The sequence below is a fragment of the Patella vulgata genome, chromosome 5 (genome assembly GCF_932274485.2).
Source record: "Patella vulgata chromosome 5, xgPatVulg1.2, whole genome shotgun sequence".
Classification (NCBI taxonomy): domain Eukaryota; kingdom Metazoa; phylum Mollusca; class Gastropoda; family Patellidae; genus Patella; species Patella vulgata.
Genome location: NC_065883.2, coordinates 18,646,960 through 18,666,822, shown reverse-complemented (window position 1 = coordinate 18,666,822; position 19,863 = coordinate 18,646,960). Strand labels below are relative to the sequence as shown.

Genomic DNA, 19,863 nt, shown 5'->3' with positions numbered 1-19,863 from the left:
CTCAGAACCTTATCTATCTATGTTTACCTACAGATTATCTCTAATAAAATAAACCAGTCTTTATCTACTGATTCACAGTATTACAGACTTGTATATTACAAAGCTTTACTTATTCAGTTTCAACAAATTGACATTTAAATGGGGGGCAAATATAAAAGAACAAATGTTATTCACACATACTTTTAAATATTAAAGATACATTATAGGAGATTCGACAACGAGTTGGCAGTTCTCACTATAATAGTTAAAAACAATTTTAAAGGCAATTTGCTGAAAATTTCATTCAAATTGATCCACTATGAACCGAGAACTAAGCGATTGAAATTTCCGCCTAGCCTCGATCATCATTACTAAAGTCAGTATCATAAACAGCATAGTCTCGATTATCCATTTAATCGTTAAATCTTGAAGGAAAGTTATGCAGTAAATTGGCTCATAATCCACAAAAGATCGCAGGCTAGCGATGCCATCGAGAGTTGATTATAGTCTGGATAGGTTAATTAATGTCTAATTAATAATTTAGATAACATTTCAGGACTAAAGAAAGACCTGCAAATGGACAGATTTGCATAATGTATGTTTAATCATCTCTTCTGCATATAATAATATAATACAAGTAGTTGTCGAACCATACATGCTAAAATCCAAGATCTTTGGGATATAAGCATATTCGTAGTTTCATCAAAATCCGAAAAAAATTCTGACCACAAATATGAATGGACAGAAGCAACGGCACAATATACATGTACTTCCACATGAAAATGTGAGCGTATAATAAGGATGGTACAATCTGTTTCATGATCTAATTCCACTTTTTACTAGAATCTGCTGGGGAAAGAAAATAGAGAATCAAATCCCATACCAGTGTACAAAATTAGCATCAAAGAAATCTTGAGTCTGACGGCCAACTACATTTTTTTTGTAAAAAAAGATGTCAGATATTAATGTTATCGCACTGCAAATAACATCCAAATTTCATCTGCTAAATAAAACCAGCACTGTCTTTATTGAATGTAAATATAGATGCAAGGTTACTTGGTTTAAAGAAGCTAAATCGCTAATATTTGGGAACTAGAAATTGACACAAATGGGTTGCAACGCATACAATTATGTAATATGAATGTACATAAACTGATTTACATTCATTTGTTTCTGTTTTTACTGCAGTTTCTAATCAGTTAAATTATGTTCGGCGAAATACACCAGGAATCTCAATCGAATGGCCATCTCTAGCGTCTGGTTATTCAAGTCTACACCGAAGGTATTTATTGCGTGCATGCTCTCCAGATAAGAATATGGCATCACCGTTCGACGTGACTTGTGGAATATGTCTAGCCTCGTTCTTCAAGTCCCTTGTTACAAATGGCACTGAAAAGCATTATGGTACACGATTCATGTACCAATGGTAAAATGTGACTTTTGTCTTAAATATTAGATATCAGAAGCCCATCTTTTCCCAGTAAGATCACATCAATGTTGATTTAAATTGACAAATAATTTGTGTTTTCAATGTCAAAGACTTTGGATGGTATTGAGTTAGAGACATAGCTACTTTAAATTGTGTTTCTATTCATATTACATTATTTGAAGCCCCCAGAAAGTCCTGTAGCTGAAAAGGCAGATTTAGCTTTTGCATGATGGCATCTTTAAAATCAATGAAAATTCTGTTTTCTAGAATTATTTTAGGTCAAACATTGAGGAATTTTATTGAAGGTTGGTACACTAGTGCTTGGTATGTCCAAGGCAGTCACAATACGATATGTATTGCAATTCAGCTGCTACGATATGATACGATAACCAGGTCAATATTTACCAAGGAAACAACAGGATAAATGAACAATTGATATTTTTAGTATTGCAGATGTCAAAGAACTAAAACTGTCTCAAATCACGCTATTGATGTGGATCAAAAAAAGGACCAAATCAATTTACCTGTGTTTGTGTACCCACAGTACCTATGGATAATGTGTGATGTGGATAATTAAGAGGGACAGGTATTTACTGAAGCGACAAAAAAACATAAAAAAAAATCGCGATATATCTATTGATCAATACGCGAATTGTGAAAAGGCGAATCTCGATACATCAATTCAACGATATATCGTGCCAGGACTATGGTACACTGCTGCATAAAACATAGTTATTTATCAAGATTTTTGGCAAATTATTTATTTTACTTTTTCATCCAGTTATGACAAACTTGTCGCCCGGCCCCTGTACCTATATACAGAGTACACCAATAACATATTTAAATCGTACCAGTTTCTAAAGACCTGATAAAAATAATGAATGTAGTCATTGTTTTAAACCATGGTGATTCCTGGCATGATCGAATGAAAATATTAAATAACTTGTAAATAAATACTGTATTCTACACTGATTGCCAATTGCATTTTTTGGACAATATTTAATCTCACGGCTTAAGATTCAGATTAAAAATCAATTTCAGTAAAAATCAAAGGTGGTGCTGGCTTGTGTTGACTATATATACATGTTTATATCCAATATGTCATCTGCAGTGGATGTCAAATGTTGACACATTTTCAATTATCATAATTGAACCATTTTTGGATTGATATTACCCTACTTTTAGAGATTTAACTTTCACAACATTGTAGTTTGCAAGGGATTAACAAACGTGCAGCTCAGTGGTTCTGTTGGGGCGACAAGTTCTTCATCTGTGAACATACTCTCAAAGCATGTCAAGTGTCCATGACTATTTATCATATCACAACCTGCATAGGTATTTGCATTTTAATATCCCCTACTTTTTTTTGAAGAGTATATATTCATATTCAACAGTCGAATACTAAATATAGAATCATTACTATTGTATATTTATCAACTAAATGTTGGAGTTGTTTTTCCTGATATATCTCAAGGAGATTAACTCCACATAACACCCAAGGTTTTATTTGTATAAGTTTTAAGCAATTAACACAATCAATAGGGTGTTGTCATACATGTATGGTAATGAGTTTGTTGGTGAGTTGTTTTTGCTTGTGAATCAAATATCAGACTAGTTTCTGTATCCTGTCATCGAATATTTAAAACCAAAGATGATGTCACCGTGTTAGAAGAAACAACCCAATCAATTTAGTTTTCCCATATCAGATGATTGATCTATAAAAAATACATGAAGTATAGAATGTGTATTTTTATCAGTTGTATATAGATGTAGATAGAATCGGCCAGTACAAGCGATGGAATTCAGTTGGAATTCAGTCGTACACACACTGTAAAACACATTGATTTTTTTGCTGCAATTGTGTCTCGACCTTTGGATAATAGAATATTCTGATTTCTATGAACAAGTAACAATCCTTTCATAATAAATCCCATTTCATGTTGTTAAAATAATTTACAGTTGTAATTCAAAGTTGTATCCTATAATTGGTATCATACAGATGTATTTAACCAAGTCATTCTTTATCTACATGAGGCATGTATGACAATTTGGGTGTAGTTACATTTGTACTTTAAACTGTACAATCCACATTTGTAAAACTGACAGAAGGATCACTACCTGTAATCATGTACATATATAGAGCTAGTCTAAATCTACTCTTTCCTGGCCCAAGTACTATAGGTTTATTATTTCTACTCTTTCCAAGGATTCGGATGACCCTGGGCCTGTCAGTCAATAGGTGCATTACTGTGCATAGCCTGGTGTATTACTGTGCAGGGACAGATCCCTTGAGACATTTTAGGAATATCTGAAGACCCCCTTCATAAGCGTATTTATTCTGTTCAATCATATTTCCCGTATTAGCAGCATTCAGACCAAACGTGCATGCCACATTGTTCAAATAGGCAAATACCAACAATATCTTACTGAATTTTACTCTCAGATCCCATTTTTCCTGTGGACCTCCTGCAGACCTCTTTGACTACAGTGCACAGACGCCCCAATTTTTTCAATGCCACCCCAGGTTAAGAAACACCAATCAAGAGACTACTATAGGACATTGATAAAGGTCTACGAGAAGACAATAACTTACCATATTCTCACTGAATTAACGTGTATTATTATATTCCAACAGTTATATAAACAGGTAGTTTTATCTAAATATAGATGAATACAAAACATCCCACACAAAAAACACACTAATCTTCAATTTCTATGGAATCTGGAATATCCACTGGCAAATTAATATCACATTAGCTGGAACACACATGTTGCTATCCAAATAATACACACATTGTACGCGATTACTCTCAGGTGTGGGCTAAAGACTTGCATCATTAAGTTAAATAAGCCATCAATCGAGTCTTTCTCATACATGAATTATTAGAAAAGCTTGTGCAGTGTTCACTTAAAAGTAATAGAGAACTAACGGATTCGATATCATAATATACATGTATGTAAAGCACTTACGTTTAAAAGCAATATAAAGTTTAAATCATGTTTACCCATAAGTCTTGATCTACTTAATATATATATAAGCTTGTACTTATCAAACGATTAGTGAAAGATTTGAGGTATTTGATTGCTTCACCACTGTACGTGTGTTTATAATATATAAAGGTAAAATGTATGTTTATTATGACTACATGTGATTATGATTTATAATAAGTACACTCCCTTGAAATTTGACGTAACTCACTTCTGCTTAGTTAACAATTGTCAACAACAAAAGAATATATACAAGTATCGCATAGTGCAGTATTTTGAAATGCACTGTTGTACAATTTGAATTGAAATCAAATGGAGTTAAGGTCATACTTTTCTGCCATGCAGTTTGTTACATGTACATATGAATGAGGAAAATTTTGTTGGGATAACAACATCTTCATTGAGTTAGAACAGAGAGAGAGAGAGATGGGGTTTAATATACACTCAACACAAACTAGGTCATTTCGGGACTAACATGGTTCAATTTAATTTTATAATATATCAAATTCATGTCCCATTTTCTTTAATCCGATTTTAGTTTCTGCATTATAAATTCTTAAGATTTAAAGTCTATACAGCCTAGGATTCATTCTAGCATACAAAACAGCACAGTGACTTTTAATCATTTGTCAACAATATTCATGTATGTAAAATATGGAAATTATAGGGAGTGATTTTCAAATCAAGATTCAAGTATTCGAGCTTGAACAAGCACCTTTAAAAACAATGACTGGTGAAACACTGAAACAGATCATTTCACTGTTTCAAATAGGGACACTACTAGGGTGACTATTTACCTTGTCACATGATCTGAAACTAGGGGGGGAAATAGAATGCAACACAAGAATTTATCTTACATGTACTTTGAATGTAATATTAATATATAAAGAGAATTATAACCAAAGCTTGAAGTCGCTGATTGTTATTTGCATTTTTTGGGCAATATATAATTTTTTAACTCCCTGAATCCACACTAAAAATGTACTCAAATTGATTATTTAAAGATACTTTCCCAGAAAACTATTTATCGGGTGTTTATTTCAATGAAAGTATGTCAAATTTGGTAAATATGGAAAGTACAGACACCCAATCTTACAATTTGTAACAAGGGACTCAAAGAAAGAGGCTAGACATATTCCACCAGTTATGTCAAACGGTAATGATATATTCTTATCTGGAGAGCATGCGCAATAAATACTGTCAGTGTAGACTGGAATAACCAGACGCGAGAGATTGCCATTCGATTGAGACTTCTGGCGTATTTCGCCGCACATCACATAACTGATTTGAAATTAGAGTAAAATGGAAACGATTGAATGTAAATCAGTTTATATACATTCATATTACATTATATATATGCGTTGCGACCCATTTGTGTCAATTTCTAGGTCCCAAATATTGGCGATTTAGCTACTTTAATACATGTATATCTCTTGTCCATACAGAAAGAAGCCACGGTTGCTCAGTGTGTATGGCACTGGCTCATTAACCAGGTGGTCTGGGGTTTGATCCCAGTTTAGGCCAGGAAAGTACTTCAGGATTTCCCTTTGTTTCCCCTTTCCATGGTGCAGGATGGAAGGCCTGGCAATGAACAATGTCTAATCGTTTGGATATGATGTAAAACTGAGAATCTGTGTACCTTTGGCCTACTAATATAGCACACCGCATAACTTATGCCGACCCTATGTTCATATAGCCTGGTTGTTGCAGAACAGGTAGGCAGTTAAACACCATTTTACTTCAATTACAGAATAGCCTCCATTAATCAGCACCATATTTAATCAATAAAAGTAGATTAAACAATGTTACATCATGCATGAACATTAAAAGGTCAATGTTATGTCAACTTTGACACATAAATTCCATGTATAGGTCAATACTCCTTATTTCAGGACATATATCGCATCTGAGCTGAATTTCTCACTGTTCAAACATTGGGTTTTTATTTTGTATACATATTGTAAATAGACTTACAAGTGTTCAATACATGTGGAATGTTAACAATGTCTGTAAGACATTTCTACTGTAAACAGTCTGAAACAGTAACAGTTTTTAAATGAATGAAATGGGGTTTAATGTCCTTACTGTTCTGCTCCTACTGGGCTAATGAAGACGGGCATATATACAGTGTGCTATGGGTGAAATCTTGTCCGGGCAGTGGTGCTATGACCTACTCTTATATCGAATTCTAGCTGCCAAGGGATCTTCTACGTACATGCCAATGTGTATACAAGATCTCAGTTTTTCGACCCATCCAAACGACCATACATTGTCCCATGCCAAGATCTCTGTCCTGTACTATTGACAAGGGGGAACCACGACAGAAAATCCAGATGAATTTCTCGGTCGATACAGCGACTGAACACAGGACCTCCAGGTTAGTGAGCTAACATCTTACTCACTGAGCCACTGTGGCTCTGTAAGAATTCTATAAGAATTACATCACATACATTTACATATTTAGAATTTTTAGGGTTTCATATAGATTAACACTGTTGTTTCATGATAATGAAATAATTACATGGTAAATTTTTAGTGGGTTCTAAAGGGATACCCCCATGGTTATTTATAGATAAACAAGCAGATACTTCAATCTACTATATCACAGTTTGACCTCACCCATGAACTCGGATAAGATGTCAAATAGGGAATAAGCATGCGAAGAAAATACTTTGCACCTATTCAATTTTTTTATTTACTGGCTTATTTCTCTTTTATTAAAACTGCTGGTCATCCCATGCAAACTAAAACATTACTAATGTTTAACCTATAAAGGTATATCAGTTACAGCATTGTTGATATCCACTCAGTATTTATAAAGATGAATTGAAATTTCTTAATACTAATATTCAGCATCATCTGCAGATGAATTTTTACATTAAAACTCAAGATATATTTGTTCTATATTTCCCTTATTCAAATGTTCTTCTCATATATGTCACAGACAGAAATTTACATGGTAGATCAGTCTAGTTTTACCAATAACCGCTCACATGAAGAATGTATAAAGTATGTTTCTCATTAATACATATGAATGACAGTTACATGTACCCGGATCAGCTTTTAGAACAATTCTAGACACCCCTGTTTAAGCACCACCCCACTTTAAAGAATGCATTCATGTAAGTGACATCAATATCACCTGATGTTTCAACATGGCGTCTCCAAGCTTAAAACGACAGATCAACATTGTTGTGTTTTTGTCCCTTTAAATTGACAATCGTTAGTTCTGGTTCTAACAGTAACGTTGTGAAAGTAACTTTTAAATTTAAACTATAAAAATAAGTGTACCATCACCTTTAAAGTTTCTATCTACGTGTACATTAAGTTCGGTTTATGGAGATGTTTACAGACATACATCAAATTTTTAATACAATCTTTTAGTATAGCATCAAATTTGTTTTTGGATCCAAATACAAGAAATATATTATTTTATTTATTTACAACTGAAGTATATTATGTACACAAGGTATATGATACATTATCTGGAAGTGGGAAACAGGAGAAGCTGACGATTAAAAATGGATACAAAAATAAATGTATCTTTGAGATGATTAATACATGTATACACCCAGGTTGTGAGAGTTTGTTGTATATATAGAATACCTGTACAGTGTCTTGTAAACATGAACTAAATAAGATATAGATAGTATATATAAAATGATTCAGGTGTTACAATATCTCACCTGTCTTATACCGTGTCATATGGTCGTAAAATATACTTAACATCACATAAAATATATACTCTATTTCCTCCTATATTATACATTTCAATGTCATTCACAAATATAATTCGCTTTGTGAGGTGTGTTTCAAGTTTATTTTTTCGTCACCACCAATAGTATTTTTTCAACATTAATTGAAGAAATTAGTAAATGGATGGTTGCATGTATTCACTGATTATATATCAAATACATATTAACTATATTTAATACAACTTTAACACAAATATATATATTTTTTTCATTTTTTAAAGAAAACAGTAAAGTATGTTAATGATGCCATAAAAATTGTACTTAACATTGGGTGGTATTCATTAAAAAATAGATCAAAGACTGGCCATTTTCATTTTTTTGTTCTATGTTTCAATAGGTTTTGTAATGGACACAGCATAGTTTGGTCTGTATAAAGTAATGACATTTTAAAACATGACTGTTAATGTATATATACATGTTACCTTGTGCATACAGATTTTGATTATGTAACAAAAAAGGAAATGTTAGTGTAATTTGCGTAACATTTAAATACGGAGAGCAATTCTCTGTTACAATTTCCATAACAAACACACATTGAAAACTTTATTCAGATCAATTAAAAGGTAACCGCTGACACATCTGTTACTCTATGACAGATTATACATGTAGATTACGTCTTCATTAAAATCATTATTTCAATATTTTCTTGACTTTTAAGATTCTCAACAGAGGTTAACCTGTGTTCGAAATGAAATAAAATGAAATGAAATGAGGTTTAACGGGAATAACGTCCTACTGTTCTTCTCCGAACTGGGCTAATGAAGACGGGCATACGCCATACATTGTGCTATGAGGGAAACTATGGCCTACTCTTATATCGAATTCCAACTGTCAAGGGATCTTTTACGTGCACGCCAATGTGCACACAGGACCTCAGTTTTCCAACCCATTCAAATGACTAGACAGCTGTCCTGGCATGCACATAAACAAAGTTGACAAGGAAAGTGTTGCCTTGTCTTCCAGATGGGATGTAAAACCGAGGTCCGTATGTGTACACATTGGCATGCTCAGAAAAGATATCTTAAAAGTTGGAATTTGGTGAAGTATATATATACAAAAAATGAACGGCATCCAGTCTTTGTTAAAGTAACAGTTGTAGGTGAAGATGGCACTGTACAGACAAAACTCCTCCAGCCTAAAATTTCACATGTGACCACAAAACATGGACCGTGTGTGATTATTAGCCTCAAACTGACAAAGACATAAAACTTCATTTCTTTCCTTTGCTGTTTAGAGAAAGTTTATTTTTCACAGATCACACGTACCCAGTAACATGCATTAAACTCAGAATAACTTTAATTCCATGTAGGTGTAGTGTAAACATGTAGTGCTGTGTTTATATATTAATATCTTATGTTTTCAATGTCATAGTGAACACTCTATATTTACATAGCTACCCTACCTACACAGGTTTAAACTTTAAACACTGCCTCAAGGTAAATATGTGCAATATCATTTACCATTTGCATTCTAATCTAAATTAAATTAGATAATATCGGTAATAATAGCTCAAAGCTTTCATCTTAAACATGGTGGTTTCTTCTAAAACATACATAACCGTATTATACTCATGACAAGACATCATAATTTATAGTCATGTAAACTGGTATCAAATGAGTTTTGTATTAAAATAGAAATATGTACAATACTGAATCCATATTCTACTACTCCCTTCCAATTTTTATGTACTTTTTATCTATGGGATCACTCCCAACTCAATTAAAATGGCACATGTTTTCTTAATTCAATCTTATCCTTTTCAATTTAAAATTCTTGTTGACCATGATATTATAAATTAAATGTCACCACCTTTAATCATGTATGAAGAGAGATACAGTGTCATTGAGTATAAAAGTTTTAGATAAGATTAAGATTTCAGGACTTATAGAGTGACAGTATGGTTATTTTGACATTTATATACACACAATTGTCTTCTTTCTCTGAAGAATATTTGTGAAAAGCATGAAATTTTTTATTTTGTGTATTTCTAGTAGTAGTCCACAGTCATTAAAAACAATAGCAAAACAACAAACAATTAATAAAGATGCATTATGTAAGAGCTAAATCAACCTATTGCTGTTCTTTATTTTGGCCTCAAATGTTATATAGACATTTATTCACATGACAAGCCTATACTCAACTCTCTAGACCATAGGGTGGTGGAGATTTAAATGAATTAATTTAAAACAGTCACCATTTAATCATTTAATTTACAGATGGCAAATTAAGGCTAAGTCTTGAATAACAAGTACCCTTGTTATGATAATAAACAATCTACACCATATCTTGTCAAAACTTTAACGGTCATAACTTTGATCAGAATAAAGTAATTTAAAAGAAATTTATCACAAGGTATGTGTAATTTTTGCCACACGTATTTGGTTTCATTGCTCAAGTCATGCGGGTTGTTGTCCAATCAAATACTGGATAGACAATCATTAGTGGTGTCATGTACTTAGCTATTTTTGGTGAATGATAGGTGACGCTCGATTCACAGTCCAGAACGTCCCGAATTGACAGAAATGCAATCGAGTGACACAGAATTCAGTCCTGTCACCGTTCTGTCAGTCCCGACTACGGAGGTGGTGTGAGTAGAATCATGACATTGTTAAACGCAACGAATATGTTTCGGCTGCATAGTTGGTTGAGATATTCAGTCGACGCATGCTTTGTAGCCCGAAATAACCCTTTTCACTCGATTGTCACTATTTTTAGGATTGAGAGAATTCAATTCCGGGACGTTCAATCAAGTACCCGCTTTTTGATGTGCAACATTCTGACAAATAGGTTCAACAGAATTGACAGAAATGCAATCGAGTGACACAGAATTCAGTCCTGTCACCGTTCTGTCAGTCCCGACTAGGGAGGTGGTGTGAGTAGAATCATGACATTGTTAATAAACGCAAAGAATATGTTTCGGCTGCATAGTTGGTTGAGATATTCAGTCGACGCATGCGTTGTAGCCCGAAATAACCCTTTTCACTCGATTGTCACTGTTTTTAGGATTGAGAGAATTCAATTCCGGGACGTTCAATCAAGTACCCGCTTTTTGATATGCAACATTCTGACAAATAGGTTCAACCTTTCTGGGCAGATAAATTTGAGGTCATGGACTGTCTGGCAAGCCCACAAAACATTATCAAAACAACAGTCATAGTTTATAACATCCTTATTTATACTCATTAATAATTGTACAAAATTAACTACGTCACAAAGTTAAGCTGTCAACTTACCTTGATTTCTTGTCTTATTTTCAATTTATTTGAAACGCCGTATTTTTCTTGCAGCTTCACAATTAATTTTTCAGCTTTTTTGCGGATACCCTCCATTTTTCTATTAAGTAACAACCATGTTATTCATGATTCAGAATACAACATGGAGGCTACACTTCTGCTTGAGATGTTCATTTTTGACACAACATATATATATATTTATTTAAAACAAAGATTGACTTTATGCAGCAATAACTTTCTAAATGTACAAAAATCCAAGAATGAATAAACATATCCGTCATAATTTTAACATCTCATGAAAAAAACGTCCTCAGAAAGTGCAGACAGCTAAGACAGCCATGAAAACATAATCCTGGCTAATATATATTTTGATAACATCCAACTGTTCACTTATTTTAAGCAACATAATGTTTATAAATTATGCTTCAAAGTTTATGTTATGTTCATCAGATTTCTGTTTTCTTTGAGCTCATTAATAATTTATATCACATTTCAAAAGTTGGTAGTAATTTTCACGGCTGCATTCATCACTGATTACTCCGATTGCAAAACAGTAGTGTTGCGTTCATCTCAAACTTGTTTAAACATATTCCTTGATGTTGCATGTAGGAAATTACAAACTACAAGAAAAAATGCCTGTCAACCCTGAAAAACAAATCCTTCGACCTCCATGGAGAATTTATTCAAGGCCAGTACAAAATACACTTCAAAAATCAATAACAAACAGAGTTGTGTTGCCAAAAAATGTCCTAAACTTTGTTTCGAAAAATTTACTCAAAATTTAATAATCCACCTGTATCTCACCTCTATCCTATAGAGATCAAACATTGGACAATCAAATCAAATCAAACGTAATACGGTAATAATAAAAACCCAGTCCTATTGATTCTAGTACCATCGAAAAATTTCAAATGCACTAGAATGACAAGACAGGTCAAATATTAAGGTCAGCAGAAGTATCCAATCATTTTTTACCTCCTAAAACTTTTAAGCTTCACATTATCCAAGAGAAACAAGTCCTGGCAGTTTAACATGAACTCTAGTTCAAATTCCTAACATACACAGAGACCTACACAAACATCACTTTCAGCTTGATACAGGTATAATCAAGTTAACAGCTAATTATTAAACAACAGATTATGAATTATAATATTCATAATCCCATTAAGTTTCATTGTTATTATAAGCTATCTCTTCATATAACCTGTAATCCTTGAGTCTCACTGAATTAGATACTATAGGTAACTTCTCACTGGCAAAGTACTCTATATAACAGTTTTCATGTACCTTCTGCTATGCTCTTTTACACTTTATAAAACGAAAACATGTTTAAATGACAGTCTTTCCAAGAAGATCAGCACCTTGGTTTTTTGCTACCATCGAAAGTTAAACAAATCACCATTCCTAGGTTCAGTTAAAATCCAAAATTAGCCGACAGATTACAAGTGCGAAACGAAAATCCTTCCTTAGGTATGTTCTTGGTAGCTATGAAAACAATGTCATCACCTTATAGTACCCAAGTTAGCCATCAGCTTTCACCTTACGGAACACTATTCAGTTATTTAATACAGCTGAGAAAAATAACAGGTACCGGTACACACATTATAATGTTAGGATATATACATGTAGTTCTGACAGAGACAGGTAAAAAGATAATCATAGCCGGCTAGAAATACACACTTCACAAAAAAACACACCTTCACGTACATGTCTACAGCACTAATACAAGAAAGCTTACAGCTCTATTCTACCTATAGATAACCATCTTTTACTTCAATTACACGTTTAACAAACACACACTAAAATCCAGAAATTCCACAGCACCCCATACCTGCTAATAATATTCCATATTAAATTTGCATATTACTCTCATGATGATAGTCTTATTATTAAACAGTCATAAATTCTAATTCCGAAACAACGGCAACATCAAAGCATTCCTTTCTTTTACTATAAATCAAAGTACTTTTTGCACCGAAACCACTAATAAAAAATTTCTAAGAATGGAATAATGACTGTAATTAAACGCCAGTAGTAATAATTCGGGTAATTAGATTTCATTTAAGCATATATTTTGTCTCCTAAGCAATAGTAGGTGGTTAATGGCTGAACCCTGCTGTCTACCAATACATGGCTGTCAAAATAAACCTACAAAATCTTTAACATCTTTTCATTAACATTTTTAATATGAATTAAAGTTATTCATACTTGATATATAGAACATAATTAAACCCAAATATTTTCACAGACTATTAAATTATGAACTGCCGTGTTCGCACAATACGCTGATCTACAATTCTATTTGTATTTATAAATGCTCATTTAGACAGATTATATACCACATTTAGATCTATTATTTTTACCAATTAGTAGAAGTTAATAGGACAAATCGGCTAGCCTACCAATACCATAATTGTATATTACATTTCTAACTCATTTAGTCCATAATCCATATTAATTAATTATGAGATAACATCCTATTCCTTCATTGGATAACTATATATGAATATTTTTGTCGTCTACCTGTTGTAATGATTGGTATATTGGAAAACTGAAGATACAGGTCACAAAGGTACAAGAACTCCCATCTGGAGACATCCAATCGAGTTGAGGATTACTCAAACTTAAAAGCTATACATGGGTGTGACGTTCTAAACAATACATTTGTAGATATATTTGCCAACACTTATCTGCAAATCTTCAAGCATGCTACTTGAAAGTAACCACCTTTGAATCATTTTGAGACTTTAATACACATCTATCAACAACAATTTTCAACGGATCACCTGGCCAAGTACATACCAATACATATCCAGCAGATTTTTAACAAAATAAACAATGTATGGACAGTTTACAGCAACCAAGACCAGCAGTTGAGTCAGGTAGGACAAGAGTTTTTGATTATTTCCATACAGTGTACCAGGTACATATATAAATAAGATAGATATCTATATCCATATATTAATAAACCTATTTGTAAACTATAAGTCAAGGATGAAGAACAATGAGAATCCTAAACCGCTGACCAATAAAAACCAGGTTCTTCTCTCTATGCCTCACTTGACATCAATACAATCACATATCACATCTTCTGTTTAAATAGCAGTTCAATTTCTTTTTATGGGTACCGGTATTAAAATCTATATTCATAATTATATTATCGGTATGCTCTAAGTTTTAATCATTTCTACCACTATTTCTCACATTCCAATCTGAGGATATTAGAAAGTTTAATAAAGTAAAAAGATTAAGACTAAAATAAATAATACTTTACTAGACTGCACCTGCATTACTAATTAAAAACGTAATAATAAAACTTATCATTTCAACTTTTAGTTTGATTGCCTTGACTAGATTTATTCATCTTGTATTCTGTTTCATTGATGGAAACATAATACTTTAAACTGGAACACCCTTTCCTTGAATCAGTATTCCACACAAATACTAGAGGCAAAATAATACTTTTTAACAAGAAATCAACACTTACTTGCCTATTGAACAAAGTTATACCAACCCTTTAACATCAAATGGCTTAGTCACATCTGCTTCAGCGTGCACAGAATTTAAACTAAAAACTGCATTTACTTGATTGAGAATTAAAATTCCAGTAAGATTCAATGACTTATCTTTACCAACTAAACTTAAATTTGTAGACAGAATCCGAGACATTTACTTATTAGAAGTGTTTGCATAAGTACAGAAGCCAAACAGTGATACATGTATATATGATGATTTTTTTTTAAAATTCATTCAACTACAATTACAGCTATACGTAGTATTTTGAAATTTTAACCTGAAATTTCAAGATAATATGGTGGTAAAGAGGCAGTTGCAATACAGAAGGACGATTTACCCAATACTACCCAAACCCAATACCACCAAATACTAATTAAATACTACCAAATACTACCTTATTATTGTTAAAAACTAACATAATAATTCAATTATATAAAAAAAAAAATTGAAACATGTACACAGTCTTTCCTCACTTGTTACTGATAATTTCTCCTCCTGCAAGCCATACACATAAAAAAATTGTATATTTTTAAACAGTTCTCAAACTTAAACTTTACAGTACACACCAATAACGTCTATCTATACTATTCCATAGATGTACATATACATACTGTATACATATACAGAACTTGACCACACAAACAGAAAACAAACAATATTTATAAACAGCTCTAGAAATACTATTCCAAAGCAAAATCTCATCGGAATAAATCCACAACTATGAATTGCACTGTACATTTGATGCAAATTCTTTACATTGACTACTAATCGACTAATTAGTTTAGGTCAATTGATAGAAATTAAGCACAGCTGTCATCTAGTTCTGTAAATATAACAACACTATGTATACTGATCTCCTATTGAGTTACTATATGTACCAACATTCTTGTGTAGGGAAAGAGATGACAGTTACTGAAACTACTATATTATCCTATTAGGGGTGAGTATGTGGTGGAGGCCACCCACACACACAGAATTTGGTACATTAAATACAAAGAATCGAATGGAATGGGGTTTAATGTCTTGTCAGCACTATAACCGGGTCATTTTCAGACAAACTTATGGTCATTTTTTTCTATAGTTATACATATGTGCAAACAGCAGCATTTATGCCTTCTCTGCTTCGACTTCTGTCAAGGGTTCTTTGACGTGCACGGCAATGAGTACATGAATATCAGTTTTTAGTACCATGAGGATGACCAGGTGCACCTTCTTTGTCAACCTTGCAGACTCCACCCTTGAAAAATTATGATGGTTCTTCTCAGTCCACAGGGACACTTAACTGCATGTACCATGACCTCCATTAGATATTTATCTGACATGTACGAATAATAAATCAAAAATTATCATTGCATCTACCTACACATTCATTGTACAGCAACTCAATAATAAATGTTAACATATTCCAAATAAATCTTGAACCTTTTTCTGGACTGTTTTAGTTCTCAAGAAATTCCATGTTCACTAAAAAAACTAGCTTAGTTCAACACAGGAACACACAAAAAAAAGAAATCATGGGAAAATGTTGAGTATGTTATCTGTAAATGTGAAAACATATCCAAACATACATACATGTACTACCAGTACTGATCAATTACAAACATTTGTAGGTATATAAAACATACAATATAAGTAAAAGGAAGGATCTATGTATTGTATGGTAAATGACAGTATACATGTAGGGGTGATCTGTATACAAATAGATTTGATCCTATCTTTTATCAATTATAATGATAATGGAGGTATATATATGGCCTTAATACCAATATTACTTAATACTATTATATTATTAGTAGTAATATTACTTCATACAGTTATATCAATTTAACACTGATGAATGGATTATGTACATACCATAAATTTACACTTTTTTCTGTCAAATCTCAAGGTGAGAACAGCAAATAGATAAAATCTGGACCTCTTGTCTCGAGTACATTAACTTAAAGAGTCCGTCCAAGATTTCACAAGAAATCATAAATAAAAGTAAATCAAACACCAAAATGTGACAATTTTGCCTATTTAATTTTATACCAAAATATTGATTTATTTGGGAATGATTGCCAAATAGACTTAACTATGGTGTTTTATTTCAGCCACTTTCCACTTCGACTTTGAAAAATGCATAGCGCAGTGTAAAGTTCACGTCGCACATTGCTTTTTTCAATGTTAAAGCCATGTCGACTTTTTAACACATCGCCCTTTAAAAAGCACTGTGTAGCGTCGCCTTTTTTTAATATACACAGTTTTTTAAAATTATATTTTATGTATAGATTGACTTTCCTTTTCAAAGGCTACTTGGGAAATGACTGGAATAGAACACTATACTTAACAGTCATAGGGAACTTACATGTATACATGTACGGGGAATATTATTCTTTCATTATATACATGTAGCACTTGGACTTTATGACCAGGGCTGTCGGTAATTTTTCACAGTTGATTAGCAGTTTTTCAGTGTCAACATAAAACACCTAAATAACAAGATATTACTTTTGTTCAAAACACATATGATTAGATTCCATTCTTAGATTTTTTAGCACTGCCACAAGTATTTGTGATAGTTTGTGAATGTGATGTAGACATTTAGTTGGGTCTTATGTATGAAGCCAATTCTTGACAGTGACTTCCGAAGCCCCAATCATTTTAATTGTTATTTTTTCGTTACGTTAGAAATCTTCGTTAGAAAACAATTTCGTTTGCTTTTTATCGTGTATTACTATTTTTGTTCAATCAGGCGCACCTCGATTAACTAGACACACGCGATATAAACAATAATATTTTACGGGAATTTTTACTTTGATTTATCATTTTACAATACGCTAACATATATTTATTTTTTTATATTTTATTTACAATACGTGGGGGAACACTGGATTTATTTCTTTCAAAATGAATATGATATAATTACTTGATGTCTCACAACGTGAGTGGTACTACTTGATTGCCTATTTCCGGTTTAATAGTCCCTATTCATAGAGTTATGTCCATGTATTATATAGTACCGTATAATGAATTGTGTCTGGGTAGTTCGAGAAGAAAATGTCACACGGAGAATTGAGTTTTGTTTATAAAATTTTATTCAACATTTTATACACGTTGAAAGTGTTGAGAAAGCCTTCTAGTCTTCAAATGTGGATTATCCTTGTGTCAATATCCAAAATGACAGGCATATTAATGATTTAGCAACGGACAAAATATGTATCGCAAATTGCGCTGCGATACTGGTTGTCGGCAGCCCTGTTTATGACTGCAGTGAGCATTGACTACTATAGAAATGGTTATCCTGGTATTTGTATTTACAGTGTAGAATTTGGGGATTTACAGCCAACCTCTCATGGAAGCTCCAAGTTTCAAGTCCTTTGAGGAAAATATTCAAGCTTCAAATAATTGAATAGGATTGCATAGATAATCATTATTGTAAATACCGGTAATGTTTTTTGTGGGTTTTTTTATCCAATCAGATTATTCCATTTTTAACTAGTTTTATTCATTAAAATATATCCCTGCTCTCTCCTTTTAGGCCTCTGTAGTATTTTGGATATTTTTTTAATGCAAGGATACAAAAACCCACTAGCATTTTAAATATTTTTATTGTGGAGTAATTGTGATACGAGTGCCATCCAGAAAAAAAAACAAGGGCAGAGTTTGACATGTAAATGATTATAACTTGTTGGAGATAAATAACATGTAAATAACATTAGTACAATGTTCTATCATTTTCGTAATTCCATTTTTACATAGTTAAACATCTAAATGTAAATAATATCTGATAATGTTACATAGTAAAAGTATATTACGTCCCATGTTTTTCCAGTTCAATTAATTACAATCTGACTGGTTCAATTACTAAATGCAGGCGAAGCATAGGTGTATATATTTTCTTTTTTTTAGTCAATTAGTGTTGATACTTGACAGTTAACATAGAGGCTAATTACGGTTCAAACTTAATCAGTACTGATCATACATGTACATAAAGGCTCTGATCAGTTTCAACAAATATTTATGTATAAAATGTCTAATTCATCAGATACACACATCATCAATAATAATCATTATTATAAATTCTTCTGCTACATGTATCTACCTTATTGGATACCAAGTTCCAAGCATATAACTCTGTCAAGAATAGGCTAAGCATGTTATTCTTTATCAGGGCACAGTGTAAATGGGGCTTAAAGCTGCTCGTCAAGATATTGTCACTGTCAGTCATGTCATAGTTAGGGAAATACCAGATATGTCTGTATATACCAGATCATTAAATCTAGATGCTGATTTTACATGTAAATAAATAAAGATGAAATATCTTGACAGTTAGAAAATGTACATACCGGTACACAGTTTTTCTGACATGTACAGAAGGAGAGATGGGGTTTAAAGCTTACTCAACACAAACCATGTCATATGGTATAAATTTATTTCAATAATTAAAATGCATGTACACTTTAGCATTGAGAGGAAACCAGATGACCTGGAGAAAACCCACAAGGTTAGGCAGGCAATCCTACCAGTTGTCCCTTCGGATCGAAGTCACGCCACTCGACTGAATGTTCTAAAGCCCATGTGTTACACCATTTGTCCACCAAACCCCCTTTTCTTAAAGATACATTACCGGCTACAAACTGTGTGATTTGATGATATATTTAGACTAAAAACATATTCAAACTAATTAATTTATCATAATTTAGCTTCAAATCCTTCTGAAAACATTGCAATTGTCAGGGAATACCTGGCTATAAAAACTCGATCAAAAGCGGTCATGTTTGTGTTACGTGACACAACGGGTGTGATGTCGGAGGAGAATTCATGGCATGCAAAAGACGATGTTGCCTTTATCACTAACTATTTATTACAAATATCGAAGCCTAATTAAATTCTTGGATTATCCACTGCCCGTGTCTTTTTCCATGTTTTTTTATCTCAGAAAGTGTTGTACGTCTAACTCTTCATAAAGTTTATCAACATG

At 32.7% G+C, this 19,863-nt stretch overlaps 1 protein-coding gene across 4 annotated transcripts in view; it reads right to left on the bottom strand.

The window, feature by feature from the left end:
- LOC126821901 (centrosomal protein of 170 kDa protein B) overlaps positions 1-19,863 on the bottom strand; it is a 90,745-nt gene that overhangs the window by 64,072 nt on the left and 6,810 nt on the right. The window contains exon 1 of one of the 4 annotated variants that reach the window (XM_056101461.1): positions 11,385-11,563. The exons of 1 other annotated variant lie outside the window; for it this stretch is intronic. In XM_056101461.1, the coding sequence (XP_055957436.1) occupies positions 11,385-11,480 (96 nt within the window). In that variant the 5' untranslated portion in view covers positions 11,481-11,563. Of the gene's footprint in view, positions 1-4,001; positions 4,206-11,384; positions 11,564-19,863 lie in introns of those variants that run through there. 2 more of the 4 variants (XM_056101457.1, XM_056101460.1) reach the window with 2 other exon arrangements.